Source organism: Anguilla rostrata, chromosome 4, assembly GCF_018555375.3.
Source record: "Anguilla rostrata isolate EN2019 chromosome 4, ASM1855537v3, whole genome shotgun sequence".
NCBI classification, from domain to species: Eukaryota; Metazoa; Chordata; class Actinopteri; order Anguilliformes; family Anguillidae; genus Anguilla; species Anguilla rostrata.
This window is the reverse complement of record NC_057936.1, coordinates 62,867,985-62,888,228: the sequence shown is the minus strand read 5'-3', so window position 1 is coordinate 62,888,228 and position 20,244 is coordinate 62,867,985. Positions and strand designations below refer to the sequence as shown.

The 20,244-nt window shown below is 46.3% G+C and overlaps 1 protein-coding gene across 2 annotated transcripts in view; it reads right to left on the bottom strand.

Moving 5' to 3' along the window:
• LOC135253915 (cadherin-20-like) overlaps positions 1–20,244 on the bottom strand; it is a 66,376-nt gene that overhangs the window by 7,837 nt on the left and 38,295 nt on the right. For both annotated transcript variants that reach the window (XM_064333756.1, XM_064333757.1), the window contains exons 2-8: positions 12,905–13,260; positions 8,235–8,529; positions 6,888–7,007; positions 6,031–6,198; positions 3,562–3,749; positions 2,083–2,336; positions 413–549 (exon numbers count right to left, since the gene is read on the bottom strand). In XM_064333756.1, the coding sequence (XP_064189826.1) occupies positions 413–549; positions 2,083–2,336; positions 3,562–3,749; positions 6,031–6,198; positions 6,888–7,007; positions 8,235–8,529; positions 12,905–13,132 (1,390 nt within the window). In that variant the 5' untranslated portion in view covers positions 13,133–13,260. The remainder of the gene's footprint in view (positions 1–412; positions 550–2,082; positions 2,337–3,561; positions 3,750–6,030; positions 6,199–6,887; positions 7,008–8,234; positions 8,530–12,904; positions 13,261–20,244) is intronic.

The following is a 20,244-nucleotide window of genomic DNA, read 5'->3' as shown; positions in this document are numbered from 1 at the left end:
CTTGTAACCGAAAGGTTGCAGGTTCGATTCCCGGGTAAGGACACTGCCGTTGTACCCTTGAGCAAGGTACTTAACCTGCATTGCTTCAGCATATATCCAGCTGTATAAATGGATACAATGTAAAAAAATGCTTTGTAAAAAAAGTTCTGTAAGTCGCTCTGGATAAGAGCGTCTGCTAAATGCCTGTAATGTAATGTAATGTAATCTAAGTAATATGCCCAGTGTGAATTAAACTTCAATATGCTGAATGAGTTGAGTAGGGATGGTATGTACTCTGTAAGAGTTGATTTAACACTGGACATTTTACTGTGTAAAAATGGCAGAGGTGGACATACATATTTGTGAATAACGACCCTTGACCTCTTTGGGCGGGGAGGGGAGGGGCGGGGCGTGGCCGGGGACAGTGACATACTCATCTCCATGGCGAGGACGGTGATGTTGTGCCAGGCGAGCTCCTCGCGGTCCAGCGGCTGCACCGTCATCAGCATGCCGGACGTGATGTCGATGTAGAAGTGCTTCTCGGGGTCACTGGCCCTCTCGATGGAGTACCTGTCCGTGGGAAACAAAAAGCTGTGATGTCACGATCCACACCGTAAACCATTTTTTTACCCACCCGAGCCCTTCTAAACAGATTTTAAACATTTTCATTCGCTCCTGTATTAAAGACCACGGGACACATTGCCAGGACTTTTCACTCCCCACATAACCAACCATCGTGTGCCGCAGTATAGGAGGTGTGCATTAGAAGACCAGCAGAGGGACAGGAGGAGGAGGAGGAGGAGGGAGGAAGAGGGAAAGAGGGGAGCTGTTTATGAATTTTAGAAGGATGTGGAGAGACCCTGTGCTGCCACACGCTGAGAACTGAAGCGGGGCCAGCATGGAATTATGGGTAGGCAGCCGAGAGATCTGAGCGTGCCCCGACACCCCCCCCCTTCCCCCCCAGGGGGTCTCTGCCTCTGTACGCTGTCCCCTTGTGATGTCTGGTCTCCCAAACCACCTTTCTCATTCTCTCGCCCTCTCTTTCTATCTTTCCCCTGCTCTGTCTCGCCTTCCTTCTACCTCTCCCCCCCTCTCGCCTTCCTTCCCCCTCTCTCAGTGAGTTGGCGCGCAGTTATTCGCTGGCTTTTTGATCGCGGCTGACTCTCTGAGCTTTTTGGGGGGCCCCCTGCACTCATCTCTAGGCCTGTGTGGCATGCAGAGAGCTGGGAGAGAGAGAGAGGCAGACCAGGACAGGCACAGAGACAACACCGCCAAGTCCCCCTGAAGGACTGCTATTAATGTCCCTGTTACTGCAGGGAAACAAAGTGGGCATAGAACATACCGTAGCACTGCGTTCTGTTCGCATGTGTTCTGTGCATGCACGTCCACATAAACACGTAAACTAACACAACACACAGAAAATAAATCAAATGTAAAAATAAAATATTTTGCCTTGATGCACAATTTACCCATAGCATCACTGTAATAAATATGACATTGAGACATTGAGCATATTGCAAATCTGTCTAATTAAAACCTGTGGTGAGATCCCACAGCTGAGCATGGCCTTGTGGGACACATGCAGAGTGGGCTGGGGGTAATCACCACTGCTGTATCTATCCACACTTGGGAGTTTTGGCACAGATTTGCACTCCCAGTGCACACCCTGTACAATGCTGCCACCCACAGAGAACATGGCAGTACTGCAAGTGCATAACTGCCATTTCTGTAAGCGTTCTCTCGGTCTGAAGTTATCACAGATAAAGCAATAACGTAATCCAGGGGAGGAATGATCACATTTGATTCTTCAACATCTGAATCTATCTCTCTTAATTCACAAACAAAGGAGAAATACTAATAGGCCTTACTCAGCCAGGTCAGTGATCAAGCAACTCAAGTTTTTTTTTTCTTTTTTTTTCTTCTTCTTGAGAAATGCTTTTAAACCATGGGCTTCATGGAGCATTTAAGGAGGTGTAATGTCCTTGAAGACGGTGGACCTCGATCAATTTCTGGGTCACACGAGGAGGAGCCGAGGACGGATAAAATAGGCGAGTGGAATTAGCCAGATGCATGCTGGTCCTGAGAGGCCCCCCTGTCCCCCACCTGATGGAGTTGTTGGCCACGTCGGGGTCGCGGGCGAAGACGGTCTTGAAGACGGTGCCGATCTCCAGGTCCTCCGGCACCTCCACGAGGTAGGAGGGCGCGTCGAAATCGGGGGGCTCGTCCACGTCCTCCACGCTGACGTGCACGATGGTGACGTCGCTGAAGGGGCCCCGGCTGAGGAAGCGGGGGTCCAGGTGCGTGTTGGCCCCCTCCACCTTCAGGGTGTAGCTCCGCTTGCTCTCGAAGTCCAGCCGCTGGGCGGGGCCAAACAGAACAGAACAGAGTGGGTCAACTGTCAATCGCCCCCCAAGGTCACCCCCACTAAGAGCTAACAGCTAACACACCCAGAAACTAAGAGCCCCATTATATTACACACAGGGGCCAATACTATTACATTACATTACATACAGGGGCCAATGCTATTACATTATATTACATACAGGGGCCAATACTATTACATTACATTACATACAGGGCCCAATACTATTACATTATAGTACATACAGGGGCCAATACTATTACATTACATTACATACAGGGGCCAATACTATTACATTATATTACATACAGGGGCCAATACTATTACATTACATTACATACAGGGGCCAATACTATTACATTATATTACATACAGGGGCCAATACTATTACATTATATTACATACAGGGGCCAATGCTATTACATTATATTACATACAGGGGCCAATACTATTACATTACATTACATACAGGGCCCAATACTATTACATTATAGTACATACAGGGGCCAATACTATTACATTACATTACATACAGGGGCCAATACTATTACATTATATTACATACAGGGGCCAATACTATTACATTACATTACATACAGGGGCCAATACTATTACATTACATTACATACAGGGGCCAATACTATTACATTATAGTACATACAGGGGCCAATACTATTACATTACATTACATACAGGGGCCAATACTATTACATTATATTACATACAGGGGCCAATACTATTACATTACATTACATACAGGGGCCAATACTATTACATTATATTACATACAGGGGCCAATACTATTACATTACATTACATACAGGGGCCAATACTATTACATTATATTACATACAGGGGCCAATACTATTACATTACATTACATACAGGGGCCAGTACTATTACATTACATTACATACAGGGGCCAATACTATTGCATTATATTACATACAGGGGCCAATACTATTACATTATATTACATACAGGGGACCCGTAACATTATATTACATACACAGGCCAATAATATTACACTATACTACATACACGGGACCTGTGTGCAATATAATGTAATGCCATTGGTCCTGTGTATGCGATGTAATGCAGTGCTATTGGGGACCGATGATGTCACAATGGATTACATCACACCGCAGTGAGAACCAGAACAGGGCAGTGTACTGGTGGGGAGCAGTTTCACCAGGAACAAGGGCTGCACCCAACGCTACCTTTTTGATGGTGATGATGCCGAACTGGTTGGTGGGGTCCGTGCCGATGTCGAAGGAGTCGCGGCCGTCCCCGTCGATGATGGTGTACCTCATCTCGGCGTTGACGCCCTCGTCCTTGTCCCGCGCCCGGATTCTGCCCACCACCGAGCCCACCGGGGCCGACTCAGGAACACTCATCTGGTACAGTTCTGCACAGGAGGGGGGGGGGGGAGAGGGAGAGAGAGGGAGAGAAGGAAAGAGAGAGAGAGAGAGAGTAGGGGGAGAGGGAGAAGAGAGGGAGAGAGAGGGTGGGGGAGAGAGGGAAAGAGAGAGAGAGAGAGAGTAGGGGGGGAGAGGGAGAGAGAGAGAGAGAGAGGGGGAGGAGAGAGGGAAAGAGAGAGAGAGAGAGTGGCAATGTAGAGAATGATCAAGAGGAACAGTGGCAGATGAACAGAGAGAGAGAGAGAGAGAGAGAGCGAGATGGTGGGCAACACAAAGAGTGATCAAAAGGAAGAGGGGCAGGTGAAGAAAGAAAAAAGAGAGTAAAAGAGAGAGATCAAAGAGATGGAGAGAATTGAAGCAGAAGAGAAGAGACAGTGTCAGTGCTGTTGTTTTTCGAATACGATATGTAATACGTCTGGGCTTGTCATCGGTGCCACCGGTTGGGTCAACAATGGGAGTTCAGTCTGAACTGTCCCACTGTATGGCTCCCGTTAAACAACAGGAAGTGACCTGTAAGGCTGGCGTCTTCTCTGGGGTGATTTATGATCACACAGTCCGTTGTAGTTTTAAATCGCAATGAAAGGTTACTATGACAACCAGTGTTGATTTTGCTTCCCCCCTTCAAAATCTGGTTTTGTCCTCCAGGGGGAGCCAAAGTCTTCTAGAAATTCCTACAGACCGCGTCCCTCCAGAACAGCTAAACCTGTACTCAAACTAATGCTCAACCAGAAAAGACAACATTCTTGATGTGTTTTTGATGAAATTTGTTTTGTAATTTTTTCCTTACAGCAGTCAACAATCATGGAGACTATGCAAATGTATAAAAGTCTCATTGTCATTAAAAATCAATCATAATTAAAAAAAACCCCATCTTCATTGAAAAATAAAATGATCTAGATAATTACCAGAATCTCATATGATATGGTGTATCGAATACTTCTTGACATTGTAATCTCTTTCACATTATTTTCAACTCCACTAACCACTTTGTGGAGTGAATTCATTCTATTAAGACTATAGCGCAAAAAACAACATATCATTGGTGTCATTAATCAACCTGGTATCTCAAGAAAAAACAAACAATCTGGTTTTCCAGTTCCCAATTCAGAAATTAATCGTTTCAAAACACAAACTAACAACAGAGGATAACCGTTTGATAAAAGAGAGTACTCATGTCAAACGACCCAAAGTCTTTTGAATATCTGATGTACTTTTGACGTTTCGCTGCTTTATAAAAGAAAACGAAAATCCAGAAAAAGCTTTGTTATTTTAACTACGCAATCAATCCTCGAGCACGATAACATATTCACATGGGCCCGTGCATTTAAAAAAATCAAACTACGGCTTGCTGTACTTCTATGTAGTACCCAATCCGAAAACAGTTTCTCTGTTTATAGATAAGCTGAACCTGAAAACTGCTTTATTGGCTCAGAAGACCTGGTACCGTGTGACGTCAGTACTTTACTTTATCGACCTATTATTCTCCGTAGTCACTTTGTGTATTTAAACGATTCATTTTGGCGAGGCCGCGAAAATGAACGGGTGCGGGCGCCCCCCAGGGGGAACGCTGCCGCCGCTAACGTTCGACAGGGACAGCTGACGTCCCGAGTAGTCACACTGGAGCAAGTACCGAGGGGTAAGCTCCACGAAATTACTTGTGTTACACCAAAGCGGAATGTACCGTTTAAAGGAATTCACAGGAAGCAGTCCTTATTGTTTCAGTGGAGGGAAGAAAAAAAAAAGCACCTCATTCAACGTTCGAGCATTTTGAGCGGCGTCTGTAATGTTGTTTGTAAAAATACCCCCAGGACGTTCCTTTCATCTCCTTGTTTATGCAAGTCTTTCCAGGACACGGCTCTACGTGTGCGTGCGTGTGTGTGTGTGTGAGCAAATGTGTGTGAGTGCGTGTGAGTGCGTGTGTGTGTTTGTGTGTGTGTGAGTGTGTGTGTGTGTGTGTGTGTGTGTGTGAGTGTGTGTGTGTGAGTGTGTGTGTGTGTGTGTGTGTGTGTGTGTGTGTGTGTGTGTGTGTGTGTGTGTGTGTGTGTGTGTGTGTGTGTGTGTGAGCGAATGCATGTCACATAAATTTGCTCCAGGCTCCTACGGACTAACGATCCCCTCTGTCAGATTACGACGCTAATTGGATCTCCCCTTCTGGCAGGGAGACCACCAGTCCCAGAGACCCCCTCAACCCTCCCCAATTAGAGAGGAGCCGGGGCTCCTTGTCCAGGGAGGAGGCGCGGGCTGGCCCGGCGGGGGGCAGGTACTCACTCTGGGCGAATTTGGGCGGGTTGTCGTTGACGTCCGTCAGGGTGATGTTGAGGGTGGTGGTGCCCGCCAGCCCCCCCAGCTGACCCCCCATGTCTTTGGCCTGGATGATGACGGTGTAGTTCTCCCTGACCTCACGGTCCATGTCGGCCAGGGAGACTCGGACGATGCCTGGGGGGTACAAGGGGGGGGAGGGGAAGGTCAGTCACCGAACCCCTGTGATTCATTACTGAACACTCCCAATTAGGCCGGGCCGGCAGCGCCACACCAGCTCACGGCCCTGGAGCAGCAGGGTCGAAAGTTCACCGAGAGGAGGGAGGCTGTGTTTCACAAATATGCTGTCTTTATTTATTTATGCCTTCAGCCCTGCCAGGTCACATACCGTCATTTCCAGCAAGGCCATGACCCAGATAACTAGGGGACCCTGCACTGGCCTTCTACAGGAAGCTTCTAAGCTCATTAAAAAAAAAAACAACTACAACAAAAAAAAAAATACTATCGACTATCGAGTGACAAATTGACCACAGTAATGGGAAACAGCTTCTGGTAAATATTGTACCTGAACAGGCAAAAACTGTTTCATGTCAAGCTCATCTGAATTATAGCGATTTGTGAGCATGATTTTCTCATGATCGCCACTAGAGGGCAATGTTGTCCATCTGTGGGACAAAGTCATCTGGGCAGCTAAATTTCAAGTGACGCACCTGGGGCCAGGGAATAAACAGAACGTCTGTTTATATTCCGATCACACCTCTGTGTGGCCTGAGTATTATGACTTGCAATGCTGGTGTCACGCCATGATGACTTCTTTCTGTTTTTTTATTTTCTTAAATTTTTTATTTATTTTTTTCGTTTTGTACCTGTGCGCGGCTCCACGGAGAAGTAGGGCTGCCCCTGCAGGACGCTGTACACCACCCGGGCGCTGTTCCCGTAGGTGGGGTCGTCCGCGTCCGTCGCCGTCAGCTGAATCACAGAGGTACCTGAGGGAGGAGGGAGAGAGGGAGAGAGAGAGAGAGAGAGGAGAGGGATAGAGAGGGATAGAGAGAGAGAGAGAGAGGAATAGAGAGGGATAGATAGGGATAGAGAGAGAGAGAAAGAGAGAGGGGGAATGTGAGAGAGAGAGATAGAGAGAGAGAGAGTTAGAGAGAGAGAGAAAGAGAGAGGGGGAATGTGAGAGAGAGAGAGAAAGAGAGAGAATGTGAGAGAGAAAGTGTGTGAGAGAGTGAGAGAGAGGGAATGTGGTGTGGAGAGATAAAGATAGAAGGGATTGTGAGAGGGAGACAGAGCGTAAGAGAATGAAAGACAAAGTGTGTGAGAGACAGAGAGAGAGGGAGTGAAAGTGTGCATGTCAGAGAAGACAGCGAGTGTGTGTGTGTGTGTGTGTGTGTGTGAAAAAGGAGAGAGGGTGTGTGAGAGAGAGGGAGAGAGAGAGAAAGTAAGAAAGCTCTGTAAGTGCCCAGCAGAACGCAGACAGATTCGCGGGGGAGTGTTTGGAGAATTGGCCGAGGATGAGTGATTTGTCCCACTCTGTGGTTCTGTGACTGCAGCTCCTCGTGGAGCTCGTGCGCCAGGAATGATGGCCTTTAAGTAGGGTGGCTGACAGCTGTTTACACAAGCCCAGCGCTGCCAGAATGGACTGCCGGGTGTGATCGTTACAGTCCGCACACGTGCACGCAGAGGTAAACACACGCTCGTGCATACAGCCGCACACATCGAAACAGACATAGGAACGCACACACGTGCACACACACACACACACACACACACACAGATCGCCACACAAGGAGAAAAATACACACAGGCACACACACTGTCACTCTTGCACACAGACATGTGTACAATGTTGCACACATATACACAGACACACACATGCATATGTATGCATGCACCCACACACACACACACACCACACACCCACACACGCAAACACACACACACACACATACACACACACACACACACACACACGCACACACACACACACACACACACACACACCCACACACGCAAACACACGCACACACACACACACATGCAAACACACGCACACACACCCACACATACACACAGACACACACATGCATATGGATGCATGCACCCACACACACACACACACACACACACACACACACACACACACACACACACACACACACACACACACACACACACACACACACACACTACAGCAGCCGTCCAGCCGTTACCTATGACAGACATCTCGGGCACCGTGGCCTGGTAGGGCCCGTCCAGGAACCTGGGCTCGTTGTCGTTGATGTCCTGGATCTTGACGATGAACTCGGACTCGGGTTCGAGGGGCCGGCCCGTCTGCCGGTGCAGCGCCTGCGCCCGCAGCACGTACTGGGCCTTGACCTCGCGGTCCAGCCTCTGGATGGCGTGGATGTCCCCCGTGCCGTCGTCGATGGTGAACATGGTGCCCGCCCCCTCGCCCGACAGGATGTAGCGTATGGAGCCGTCGCCCCGGTCCATGTCCGAGTGCAGCTGGGGGGCGAGACATCAGTCACATGTTTAACCCCTTGAAGAGCAGGTTCTCTGGAAAGTGTTCTAGAACTCCATCACCAGAAGTGATTGTTACACCAGCGTTAGAATGTTCAGTTAAGAACATTCTAAATCATGTATTTGTGATCTCGCACTTCAAAGGGATAAATCATTTAATCAAGAACCACTCACGTTTCCCACGTACACTCTTTTCATAAAGCTGAGTGCTGACTGAGGCGATTCAGTCAAAGTATGATATTAAGAATAATATTGTGATTGATCTTATTATGCTATTATTACACTTGTTTGTTTGAGTAAAGCATTCTGGGCTGCTTTTGCTATAATAATACAAGCAATTTCATTTTTTAAAAAACATTAATTCCTTTTATATAAATGTGCAACAGCAATGCCTCACCCGGAAATTGAACCTACAACCTCCAGATGCCTTCACCATCATGCACCACTGCCAACGCACAGGAGAATGAGGTTCAGTCCTTATCGCAGAGCCCAATCAGAACTCAGCGTCAGACTCAGAGTTTTCTCTCAGCTCCGTCTGTCTGCTTGTGGAGTGCTTTCAGGTTTCGGGTGTTTTTCTTTCCTTCCAACAAGGCTGCACCGAAGGACCCTGCAAAGGCAGCGGTGGGCCGAGCGTCCCGAGGAAGCTTCGGCGAACCGCGGGCTTCTGCTCAGCACTCGACATCGCGAACGCAAGACCGGTCGAGAACCAGAGCTCGGGTCGAGTCATCGAGTTCCAAAACGAAGGGCTCTAAAACCTCTTCAGGCGGGATTACCTGGCGCGCTCGCAAAGAAAAACAATCCCCCGGCCCACCTTCGTCCCGATCCAAGTTTTTTTTCCTTCTCTTAACTGACCAATTTACCTTCATTTTTCAGCCCCCCTTCGCCTTCGAAACCGAAAGACGAGGGCGTCGTGTAATCATTTTTCAATTTGTCTGAAGAGCTTCGTTGTCTCCGCGGGAACACGCCTGAGCGACGCCAATCACGGCGTGCGTCTGATGGCGAATGGGCCCGAGGAAACAGAGGGTACGCGGCGGGTCCCCCCCCAAAAAACAGGGGCTTTCATCCGCCCCAAGTACCTGCTTACAACTGCACATGGAATTACTCGCCCCTCTTCCTCAGAAGGAGACATTTCTTCTGCAGGAGAAGAGGCAATTTCATCGGCTATTTTTAGTGCGATCAGAACGACTGTTATTATACTTCAGTTTTGGGATTGAGGCCTCATGGAGTCTCTCTTTTGAGAGATCAATCAAAGCAGCGAACAGCAAAAAGATGCGCTTGTGAACGGTCATCGTGAAATTAATTTTTTGTTATGTTTATTTATGGTCATGTTAACTAACATGTATCCTTAGGGTGAAGCATCCCTTCAACATCAATGGCGGTGACGACTACAATAATAATAATGATGATGACAATGATGATAATAATGATGAAGATGATGATGATAATAATATCATCTGTGACTAACTGAAGTGTTCAGGATGGCTTCAGTGCTCCCAGTGGCCTGCTGTGTGGATTGGTCCCCTGACCCACTGTCATAAATATATAAAACATATATATAAATATATAAAACATATATAAATATATCTCCGTCCCACTGCCTCCGCTGTGCGGGAGGACGCCAGCCGACCTGTCAATCACCCAGCGTCTCCCAGCCGACAGCCGGCTGCTCAGTAGCCTGGAATACTAAGTTCGGCTGGAGGTCTCTACCCCACAATGCCCTTCTGTCTTTCAGAACCACCCCCCTACCCCTGCTCCCCCCCCCCCCCCACCCCCCAACCCCCCACACAACACACACACACACACCCCCACCTCATTTTGTGAGGCGACACAATAAAATGAGATCGGATGAAAGTCAGAGATAACTTTGCCTTAAAATACAAAATTAAAAAAATAAAATAAAGGCCAGTGTCTGTGTAGTCACAGAACACACCGTAGAGGACATTGCTGAGTGAATATCCATTCAAGAAAAAATTGCTGGAGTGGTAAGAATGCAAAAACCAGTGAGCTAACAGCTAGTGGGTCAAACCGATGGACAGTTTTTGTTAGCTGTGCAGGGGAGAAAAAAAGACTGTGGAGTATTTCAATGCTATTCAGATAGATGACATATTCTACCATTTCACACACTGCAGCAGAACAATATTCTCAAGGATTTTTAAAGAGCATGTGGACCCTGGACTGAGAAGACAAAGAAGTTCTGGAAAAGCCCCTGTGAAGCGTCTGCCATGTGGGTGTAATACAAAGAACTGAATAACTTTTTAGCTGAGGCTAGCTTGACCATGCTATAAGAAAGGGTTAAAACAGATCAACAACAGATCCGGTTTGTTTTTAATCTCCTTTAAATCAATAGCTGCGCTCTTTATCACACAATGTGGTTGTTTTGCCAATGACGAAAATCCAGAACTGAAACGCTACCTTACAAGTTCACAGTCAAACATGCTCAGGAAAAAAAAAAAACTACTGACAATCAAACTATATACTGTAATGCTAATATTACACTGTCATAAGCGTGGTACAACGCCTGTCATAATCAGCATATTACAGCTTGTGACAGATTACACTGACATACACTGATATAATGTGTATTGTGATCACTTTTTAACGGTTATTTCAACATTAGCTTTGCAAAGTTTGCTGCATGTGTTGTGACAGTAATATAATGCTCCTCAAGAGCTTCATCGACATGCAGTGTTGTAGCTGGTAATGCCAGGTGCTATGTCACGGTTATGGCTACATTATAGACTCCATGGCATCATGGCATATAGTTCAAGAAAAGTCTAACCATACTTCTTCTGCAGGTAGCCTCTAATGTGGATGCAGAATGATTTATTATTTATTTATTATTATTTCCCTCTGAGCCGAAGAACAACAGCATTTAAGCATCTTGCCCTGGAACACACAAAGCAGTGGCAATTTAACATTTTATAAGATGCTGAGCAGTAATGCCTTTTATGCGCACTTTTAATTACGTCTCTCAGCTTTTACAACGGACTCTGCCCGATGCACGAAGCACAACAAGAGCAGCTGGCAGCGGTTCATCAGTCCTGTCATATTTCCCAGAAGTCTGTGTGGTGGAGGATCTGTGCATTTGTGAGTGTCTGTGCCCCCCCCCCCCAAAAAAAAAAAAAATCTCCTGATTGAAATTCTGAAATGTTCTCTTAAGGTTAACTGACTTCGGGTGTCATCCCAAAAAAGGCTCGGGTGAGTACATCCAAACATTCTCTATAACAGACTCCTGAAACTGTTATAATGAGGGCCTTCCTGCCTTCTTGCACACGAGCACAAAGCCACTTTCTTCTGATGGTCTAGACGGGCTAATGGTTAGATAGATGGGTTGATAACCAGCTCCCAAAAATAAATAAATAAAAAAAAGCTTCAGGAAAAGATTCCCGTCACGCTGTCATTTGGCTGTAAGATAACGCCAGAATGGTGAGCTGGGATGTTAGACAAGAACGTTCCCCAAATAGGCTCCTTTTTTTTGTGACAAAAAAAAAGTTCTACCAAAGTCACAGAAAAAAACGGTTCCAGGCGAAACTGAATGCGAAACGACTGCCTGAAGGTTATCATTTACTCACGAAAAACATCATGGAGGATGCTCATCAGGCACCCTGAAATAGCAGATTTATTTAGCATCGATAACACTCCTGATAAAATGAACATGACGAACGTCCACAACGCTTTTCGAACACAAACAATATTCCAAAGTCATTCCTGCAATGTTTTTTTTTGTGACTTAACAATAATCACATGAAGTCTACTGTTTGGCTTACATTAAAATTACTTCATCTAAATGGATGGAAATTGTATATGCATTTACAAGGCATAAATCATAAATATTAGGCCTGAATATTTCTTTGAGTGTCAGGTTGATAGATGGATAGATGGACAGATAGGCTTCATTGTCTATAGGGTAGTTTCCAGGTGTTTTCAGCCCTACCACACATTTCCTATCATTTCTAAAGAGATGATGTTGATGATTTATGGAGTTAGTACATTTTTGAGACACGACTAGACTTTTAAATAAACGGATTCTCTGTCCCAAAAGTTTTTTTTTTTGTTGCAGCTCACCTTGGTGATGTATATGTCCTGTGACAGAGATAAAACAAAACAAGAGGCAAGGGCTCTGTCCACGGGCTAGAACTGTGAGGAGCTGTTCTAGGGAACCCTAAAAGGTTAAAGTACAAGAAACATAAAAGGAATTCCTAATAATAGCAATCATAATAAAACTGGGAGGAAGGAAAAGAAAAAAGGAGGAGGGTGAGGAGGAGGAGGAGGAGGAGAAGAAGACGAAGAAGACAAAAAGAAGGTGAAGAAGAAGAAGAAGGAGGAGGAGGAGGAGAAGAAGAAGAAGGAGGAGTCATACCTTGCCGATGTACAGGGGCTCCAGGCCAGTGTACTCCTCCAGGACGAAGAACTGGTTCCACACCCAGCCCCTCCTGGCCCTGCGGAGCAGCTCTCCCCTCTCCCCCCCGGCAGCAGGACGTCCCGCCAGACCCCGGGCCTGCGCCTGCACCTGCGCCCACAGGAGGTGCGTGGCCAGCGCCCAAACGAACACGCAGGGGCCCACCCCCAGGGCCCACCTGGCCCCCATGCTGCCGCAGAGCTGAGTGGGGGGGATGGGGGGACGGGACGGTGGCGGGAACGACGACGGTGGGGGCGTGTCCACCTCTGGGCCAATGGGAAAGCGGGTGGGCGTCGGCGTCTGGATCAGTGGTCGCCCTGAAATGGAACACGGGACACACGTGTCGTGAATAAGTCCTTAGTGCACAACAAAGTGCAGGCACTGTGGTGCAACTTCGACAGCAACTCATAACATTAGCAGATGTCTGATTTGATAGTGTGCACACTATCAGCCGAAACATTTACTAATATTACGAGTGCTTTTAGTTATTATTGCGGACGGCGAGCGAAATAAGAGCGGAGCCAGGCGAGGATGGTTGTTTGCCGGCACTGATGAGCTCCAGCCAGAGCCTTCACGCTTTCTGTTGTTGATGATAATGACAAAATAAGAATATAAGAATACATAATGGCCATTCAGCCCATCTAGCACTCACCATTTACTTACAAACCAGACAGAGTCTAGACCTCTCCGTTTGCCTGCAGACCACACAGTGAAATGTCCGGTGTTAAAAAAAAAATGTTTTCCCTGAAAAAATATGTATATATTCCATATCTTGTTATGGTCATAGGTACCTATACTAGTATATAGAAAATTTTTGGCTCGTCCAAAATCAAAAAAGAACTAATGTCCTAACCTTTCTTTAACCTGCTGAACACAGCCGTAAACTTGCCACGACCCTCAGACTTATCGTTTTCCTAACCCTAACCCTAAGTTGAGCCCTAAAACGTAATTGAAGCCATAGGAACTTTTGAAAACATGTGATTACTCATTTAAAATTGTGGAAAAACTAAGTCAAGACTGTGAATTCCATAGTACAAATGCTAAAAAATATATTTGAGGCCTTAAAAAAAAAAATGTTTTCCCTGAAAAAATATGTATATATTGCATATCTTGTTATGGTCATAGGTACCTATACTAGTATATAGAAAATTTTTGGCTGGTCCAAAATCAAAAAAGAACCAATGTCCTAACCTTTCTTTAACCTGCTGAACACAGCCGTAAACTTGCCTCGACCCTCAGACTTATCGTTTTCCTAACCCTAACCCTAAGTTGAGCCCTAAAACGTAATTGAAGCCATAGGAACTTTTGAAAACATGTGATTACTCATTTAAAATTGTGGAAAAACTAAGTCAAGACTGTGAATTCCATAGTACAAATGCTAAAAAATATATTTGAGGCCTTAAAAAAAAAAATGTTTTCCCTGAAAAAATATGTATATATTCCATATCTTGTTATGGTCATAGGTACCTATACTAGTATATAGAAAATTTTTGGCTCGTCCAAAATCAAAAAAGAACCAATGTCCTAACCTTTCTTTAACCTGCTGAACACAGCCGTAAACTTGCCTCGACCCTCAGACTTATCGTTTTCCTAACCCTAACCCTAAGTTGAGCCCTAAAACGTAATTGAAGCCATAGGAACTTTTGAAAACATGTGATTACTCATTTAAAATTGTGGAAAAACTAAGTCAAGACTGTGAATTCCATAGTACAAATGCTAAAAAATATTTGAGGCCTTAAAAAAAAAAATGTTTTCCCTGAAAAAATATGTATATATTGCATATCTTGTTATGGTCATAGGTACCTATACTAGTATATAGAAAATTTTTGGCTCGTCCAAAATCAAAAAAGAACCAATGTCCTAACCTTTCTTTAACCTGCTGAACACAGCCGTAAACTTGCCTCGACCCTCAGACTTATCGTTTTCCTAACCCTAACCCTAAGTTGAGCCCTAAAACGTAATTGAAGCCATAGGAACTTTTGAAAACATGTGATTACTCATTTAAAATTGTGGAAAAACTAAGTCAAGACTGTGAATTCCATAGTACAAATGCTAAAAAATATATTTGAGGCCTTAAAAAAAAAAATGTTTTCCCTGAAAAAATATGTATATATTGCATATCTTGTTATGGTCATAGGTACCTATACTAGTATATAGAAAATTTTTGGCTCCTCCAAAATCAAAAAAGAACCAATGTCCTAACCTTTCTTTAACCTGCTGAACACAGCCGTGAACTTGCCTCGACCCTCAGACTTATCGTTTTCATAACCCTAACCCTAAGTTGAGCCCTAAAACGTAACTGAAGCCATAGGAACTTTTGAAAACATGTGATTACTCATTTAAAATTGTGGAAAAACTAAGTCAAGACTGTGAATTCCATAGTACAAATGCTAAAAAATATATTTGAGGCCTTAAAAAAAAAATGTTTTCCCTGAAAAAATATGTATATATTCCATATCTTGTTATGGTCATAGGTACTTATACTAGTATATACAAAATTTTTGGCTCGTCCAAAATCAAAAAATAACCAATGTCCCAACCTTTCTTTAACCTGCTGAACACAGCCGTAAACTTGCCTCGACCCTCAGACTTATCGTTTTCATAACCCTAACCCTAAGTTGAGCCCTAAAACGTAACTGAAGCCATAGGAACTTTTGAAAACATGTGATTACTCATTTAAAATTGTGGAAAAACTAAGTCAAGACTGTGAATTCCATAGTACAAATGCTAAAAAATATATTTGAGGCCTTAAAAAAAAATGTTTTCCCTGAAAAAATATGTATATATTGCATATCTTGTTATGGTCATAGGTACCTATACTAGTATATAGAAAATTTTTGGCTCGTCCAAAATCAAAAAAGAACCAATGTCCTAAACTTTCTTTAACCTGCTGAACACAGCCGTAAACTTGCCTCGAGCCTCAGACTTATCGTTTTCCTAACCCTAACCCTAAGTTGAGCCCTAAAACGTAATTGAAGCCATAGGAACTTTTGAAAACATGTGATTACTCATTTAAAATTGTGGAAAAACTAAGTCAAGACTGTGAATTCCATAGTACAAATGCTAAAAAATATATTTGAGGCCTTAAAAAAAAAATGTTTTCCCTGAAAAAATATGTATATATTCCATATCTTGTTATGGTCATAGGTACCTATACTAGTATATAGAAAATTTTTGGCTGGTCCAAAATCAAAAAAGAACCAATGTCCTAACCTTTCTTTAACCTGCTGAACACAGCCGTAAACTTGCCTCGAGCCTTATCGTTTTCATAACCCTAACCCTAAGTTGAGCCCTAAAACGTAATTGAAGCCATTGGAACTTTTGAAAACATGTGATTACTCGTTTAAAATTGTGGAAAAACTAAGTCAAGACTGTGAATTCCATAGTACAAATGCTAAAAAATATATCTGAGGCCTTAAGTCAACTCTAACAGAGTTGATATAAGTCCATCAGGGACCGTATGTACTCTGTGAGAGTTGATTTAGCGCTGAGAATTTTACATTGCAAGCGTCCAGCACTGGATTAAGCACGGAAGTGAAAATCCAGAGGGCCTAACGCGTGACCTGGGAAGCTGCTCCACACATTCACAGCACTCGCAGTGATAGTAAAGTCAGATGCGAATGAGAGAGTGAGAGAGAGAGAGAGAGAGAGAGAGAGAGAGAGAGGGGACAGCCTGAGCCCCCGATCCTTTTCTCGAAACCTTCACACATTCACACTGGCTCACAGACGCAGTGATTGGCTTGCTGGAGTGACATTCCGGGATTTTGTGAATCTGTTGCACCTGTCATTACTACGACATTACCCCTGTTTTTGCTACACTACTTTGGCTCCCAGCATCTTTACCAACTGATTTTGAAGTCCTTTCGCTTGTTTACAAAGCTCTTAGAGGGTTAAGACCCTTCACCCACATTACTGATTCGCTGTTGTTTTGCAGTCCTCCTACATACGAGTGCAATCGGGACCGTGCGTACTCTGTAAGAGCTGATCCAGCCCTGAACCCTTTACTGTGTGATACTGCTCGTCCGCGCTCGCTGTACGAATCGCCCTGCTAAGCAGCCGGATGGCGGCCATTACGCGGTTACTTGCGTGTCCTGCGCGGGGGGAGGACGCTGCGTCCCCAGGCAAGAAGCCAAGCCGCTTTATCGCCATCTGACCAACGAGTCTCAGAGTTTTTCTTCTTTTTTTCTTCCTGTTCTTTTTCTTTTTTTTCTTCTCCTTCACATTCAACAACCTGTGAAAACGGTCCCCTTCCATTGTGAGGGTAACAGAAGTCTGAGTGGGCGGAAGAGAGGAGAGAAAAATAGAGAGCGGGAGAGAGAGTGGGAAAAAAAAAACAAAACGAAACTCTATTATATTTTCTGGGAGTGCGGCCTTTTGTGTTCCCTGCGACACTCTCTGAATCTCCAAACTCAGTTAATCATCGTTGAAGGGGAACAAAAGGAGGGGAAGGGGGGGTGGGCGTGGCAGTATTGTTTCGGGGGCCCCCGGGCCGAGAGTCTGCCCCCCCCCCCGCCCCCCCCCTGGGCTTTTTAGGCCCCCTGGACGGCTGACAAAACGCCTGAGCCCCTGACCTCCCCGGCCCTCTCTTTCTTCACTGTCAAACGGGCCCTTGTCATTATGAAGTCAAATTAGCTCCCGACTGCTCCCCCCACCTCTCCCTTCCAAATCCGCCTCCCTCTCCTCTCCCCCCCCCCCCCCCCCCCCCCCCCCTCCTCCCTTTCAGGGGGTCAAGGTTTTGCACCTCGCGCGTTCGCTCCCGTTTTGTCGTGCCTAATGCGGGGACACGCTACATAATCTCCCGGGCAAAAACATTCCACGCATCTTTCTTCGGCTAATCCGATGGCTTTTCACTCGTTAGAGAAGAGGACGCCCTCGTTTGCGTCTGCCACACAGGCGCGGGTCGGCGGCCGCGGGACCCAAAAAAAGGCCCGGCGCGAGAAAGGTCTCCGCGCACCTTCGAGGAGGACGACGAGGATGAGGAGGACGAGGAGGAGGAGGAAGAAGGAGCGGCTCCTCACAGCGTTGCGCTCGCTGCTCTTTTCAGAACAAACCGCTATTTTGGTGCTTTATTTATCGGACGTTTTAACAGTTGCCGTTTGAGAAGGAGCCGCCCACTCCGCAGTCGGAGGTCCTCCTGCACGTGGGAGCGGCGGTTTCTGGCCGCGAATCGAAACGCCCGTTTGCAGGCGGGCCTCGTCATCAGTCTGCCCGCGTCGCCGCTGACCTCCCGCTTGGCTTTTCCGAGGGTTTTGCCCGGTGAATTTTAACGTCGCACCATACCTCAAGTGTCATTGTCCCATTGAGAGAGAGAGAGAGATGAAACACAGGAGATGGAGTGTTTCTGTTTACCCTGCTACCTGCACTCTGGGGCTGCTGTTTACAGACAAACAAAGATGAAGAGCGAAGGACTACTACTCTTCTTAGGAGGAGGAGGAGGAGAGGGAAAGAGAGGGGGAGAGAGAAAGGGGGAGGAAGAGAAAGAAGGACAGAGAGAGAGAGGGGGAGAGGGAGAGACAGAGAGACGGTAATAACTTGATCTAATGGAGGGGCCGTGGCAGTTGGACAGTTCTGTTAGCTTCTCCATGCCTGCTGAGCCTTACACAGGCTTGATTTCACCCTGGGTATGATGTCCGTGTCCCCATTCACCCAGCCCCAAATGGGCCCTCTTTTCTTCCCCTAAATGGACCGTTTAAAGAGGGAGGGACCCCACGGGACAGACCCCCCTCCCAGGGGGGGGTACGTTATGCCTAATTTGTTAACCACAATCGATTTGGCACGGTGGGGAGAACCACCAGCGAGGCGATTCATACCTATGTCCTACGCAGGGCCCCAAAGGGGGGTCCCGGAGCACCCCCCCCCCCCAAAACCCCCGACCCTCTGCGGGACCAGACCCTCCACCGTGCTGGCATCGGACCCGACCCACAGAACCTCTCTGTCCCATGTGTGACCCAGCGTTTGGTGTGATGGTTTCCCATCTCGTCAGAACTGCTAACGAGCTGCGCCAACCCTAGGTGATGATGTGCCTGTGTATCACCGATCTCACATTTACATTTACATCCAGGCACCAAGCAGACCCTTTTTTTCCCCAGAGCAGATTACACAATCCATTTACTCACTTACAGTGCATTTATACCGGTGGATGTTTTTTTAAAAATTTATTTATTTTTTTACTGAAGTAATTCCGCTGAAGTACTTTTTGCTCAAGGCTGTAACGACAGCATCCTGGCTGGGATTGAAACCTCACAACCTTGGAGCTACACACTCCTGTCTCCAGCTTTGTACAGTGTTTCATGCCACAGGTGGCTATACTAGAGTATGTCTTTTTAAAAATCATTTCTGTGGTAGAACCGGCGTCCAAGGTAGATGATTTCCTTTGTGGGCAATCAGGTTTATATTCATCCTATCTGTCCTTATATTCGGGGGATTTCCCAGCCAATCGGCAGCGATGCCACCTGCGCTTCGCGGCTTGGTGGGGGGAGGGGGGGGGGGAACCGGGGGCGGACCTGACAGTGATGTGAGGTAACCCCCCCACCCCAAACGCGACAGACAGCGACACCCGCCCAAGCCGGGCCCCGAGCAGCTCGGAACCTGCAAATCGATTCCCGCCAAAGCTCCCCGTGCATTTTTAAGAGCGATAGAAAGGGTTAGCGGATGACCCCGTCTGTGCAGGTTTTTATCCTTCCTTCTTTTTTTCTTTTTGCTATTCCTTCTACGGAACGAATCAGGCGACCGTCTTCAAAAGCAATCTGGAGCGATGAACGACAACTCTTCCAAAAAAAAAAAAACTCTCGCATCACATGAGATGTGACCATGTGCTGTCCAATCACAGTAATCTCACTCCACGTCCTCCCATCTACCACCACACCCCCCCCCCCTCCACCCCAAACTCCTTCCCCAGAAACACCAACATGGGGCAGCCCCCACGCACTAGGACATCGGAAAAGTCTCTATCCCAGGTCCCTAATTGTGTTGCCCCCTCCCCTCCCCCCCATTTCTGCAGACCACAAGACCTTTGTTAGGACTCTGTTCCTGGATGGGGGGAGGGGGGGGGGGGTTCATTATGTCCTTGTTTTTCCTGGCGCCTCCATCATCCTGATAGCAGCTTCAGTGTGTTATGGGCAGCTGGCTTCCAGAGTACATTAGCAGCTGTAAGCCTCATTTCATTAGCAGGAGGAAAAACATTAAAACAATAATAATAGTAATCATAATCATTTTGCCCATTTGCATTCTATCTGTGTCTCTCCCTGTCTCCCTCTCGCTCTCTCTCATGCTGTCTCTCTCTTTCTCTCTCTCTCTCTCTC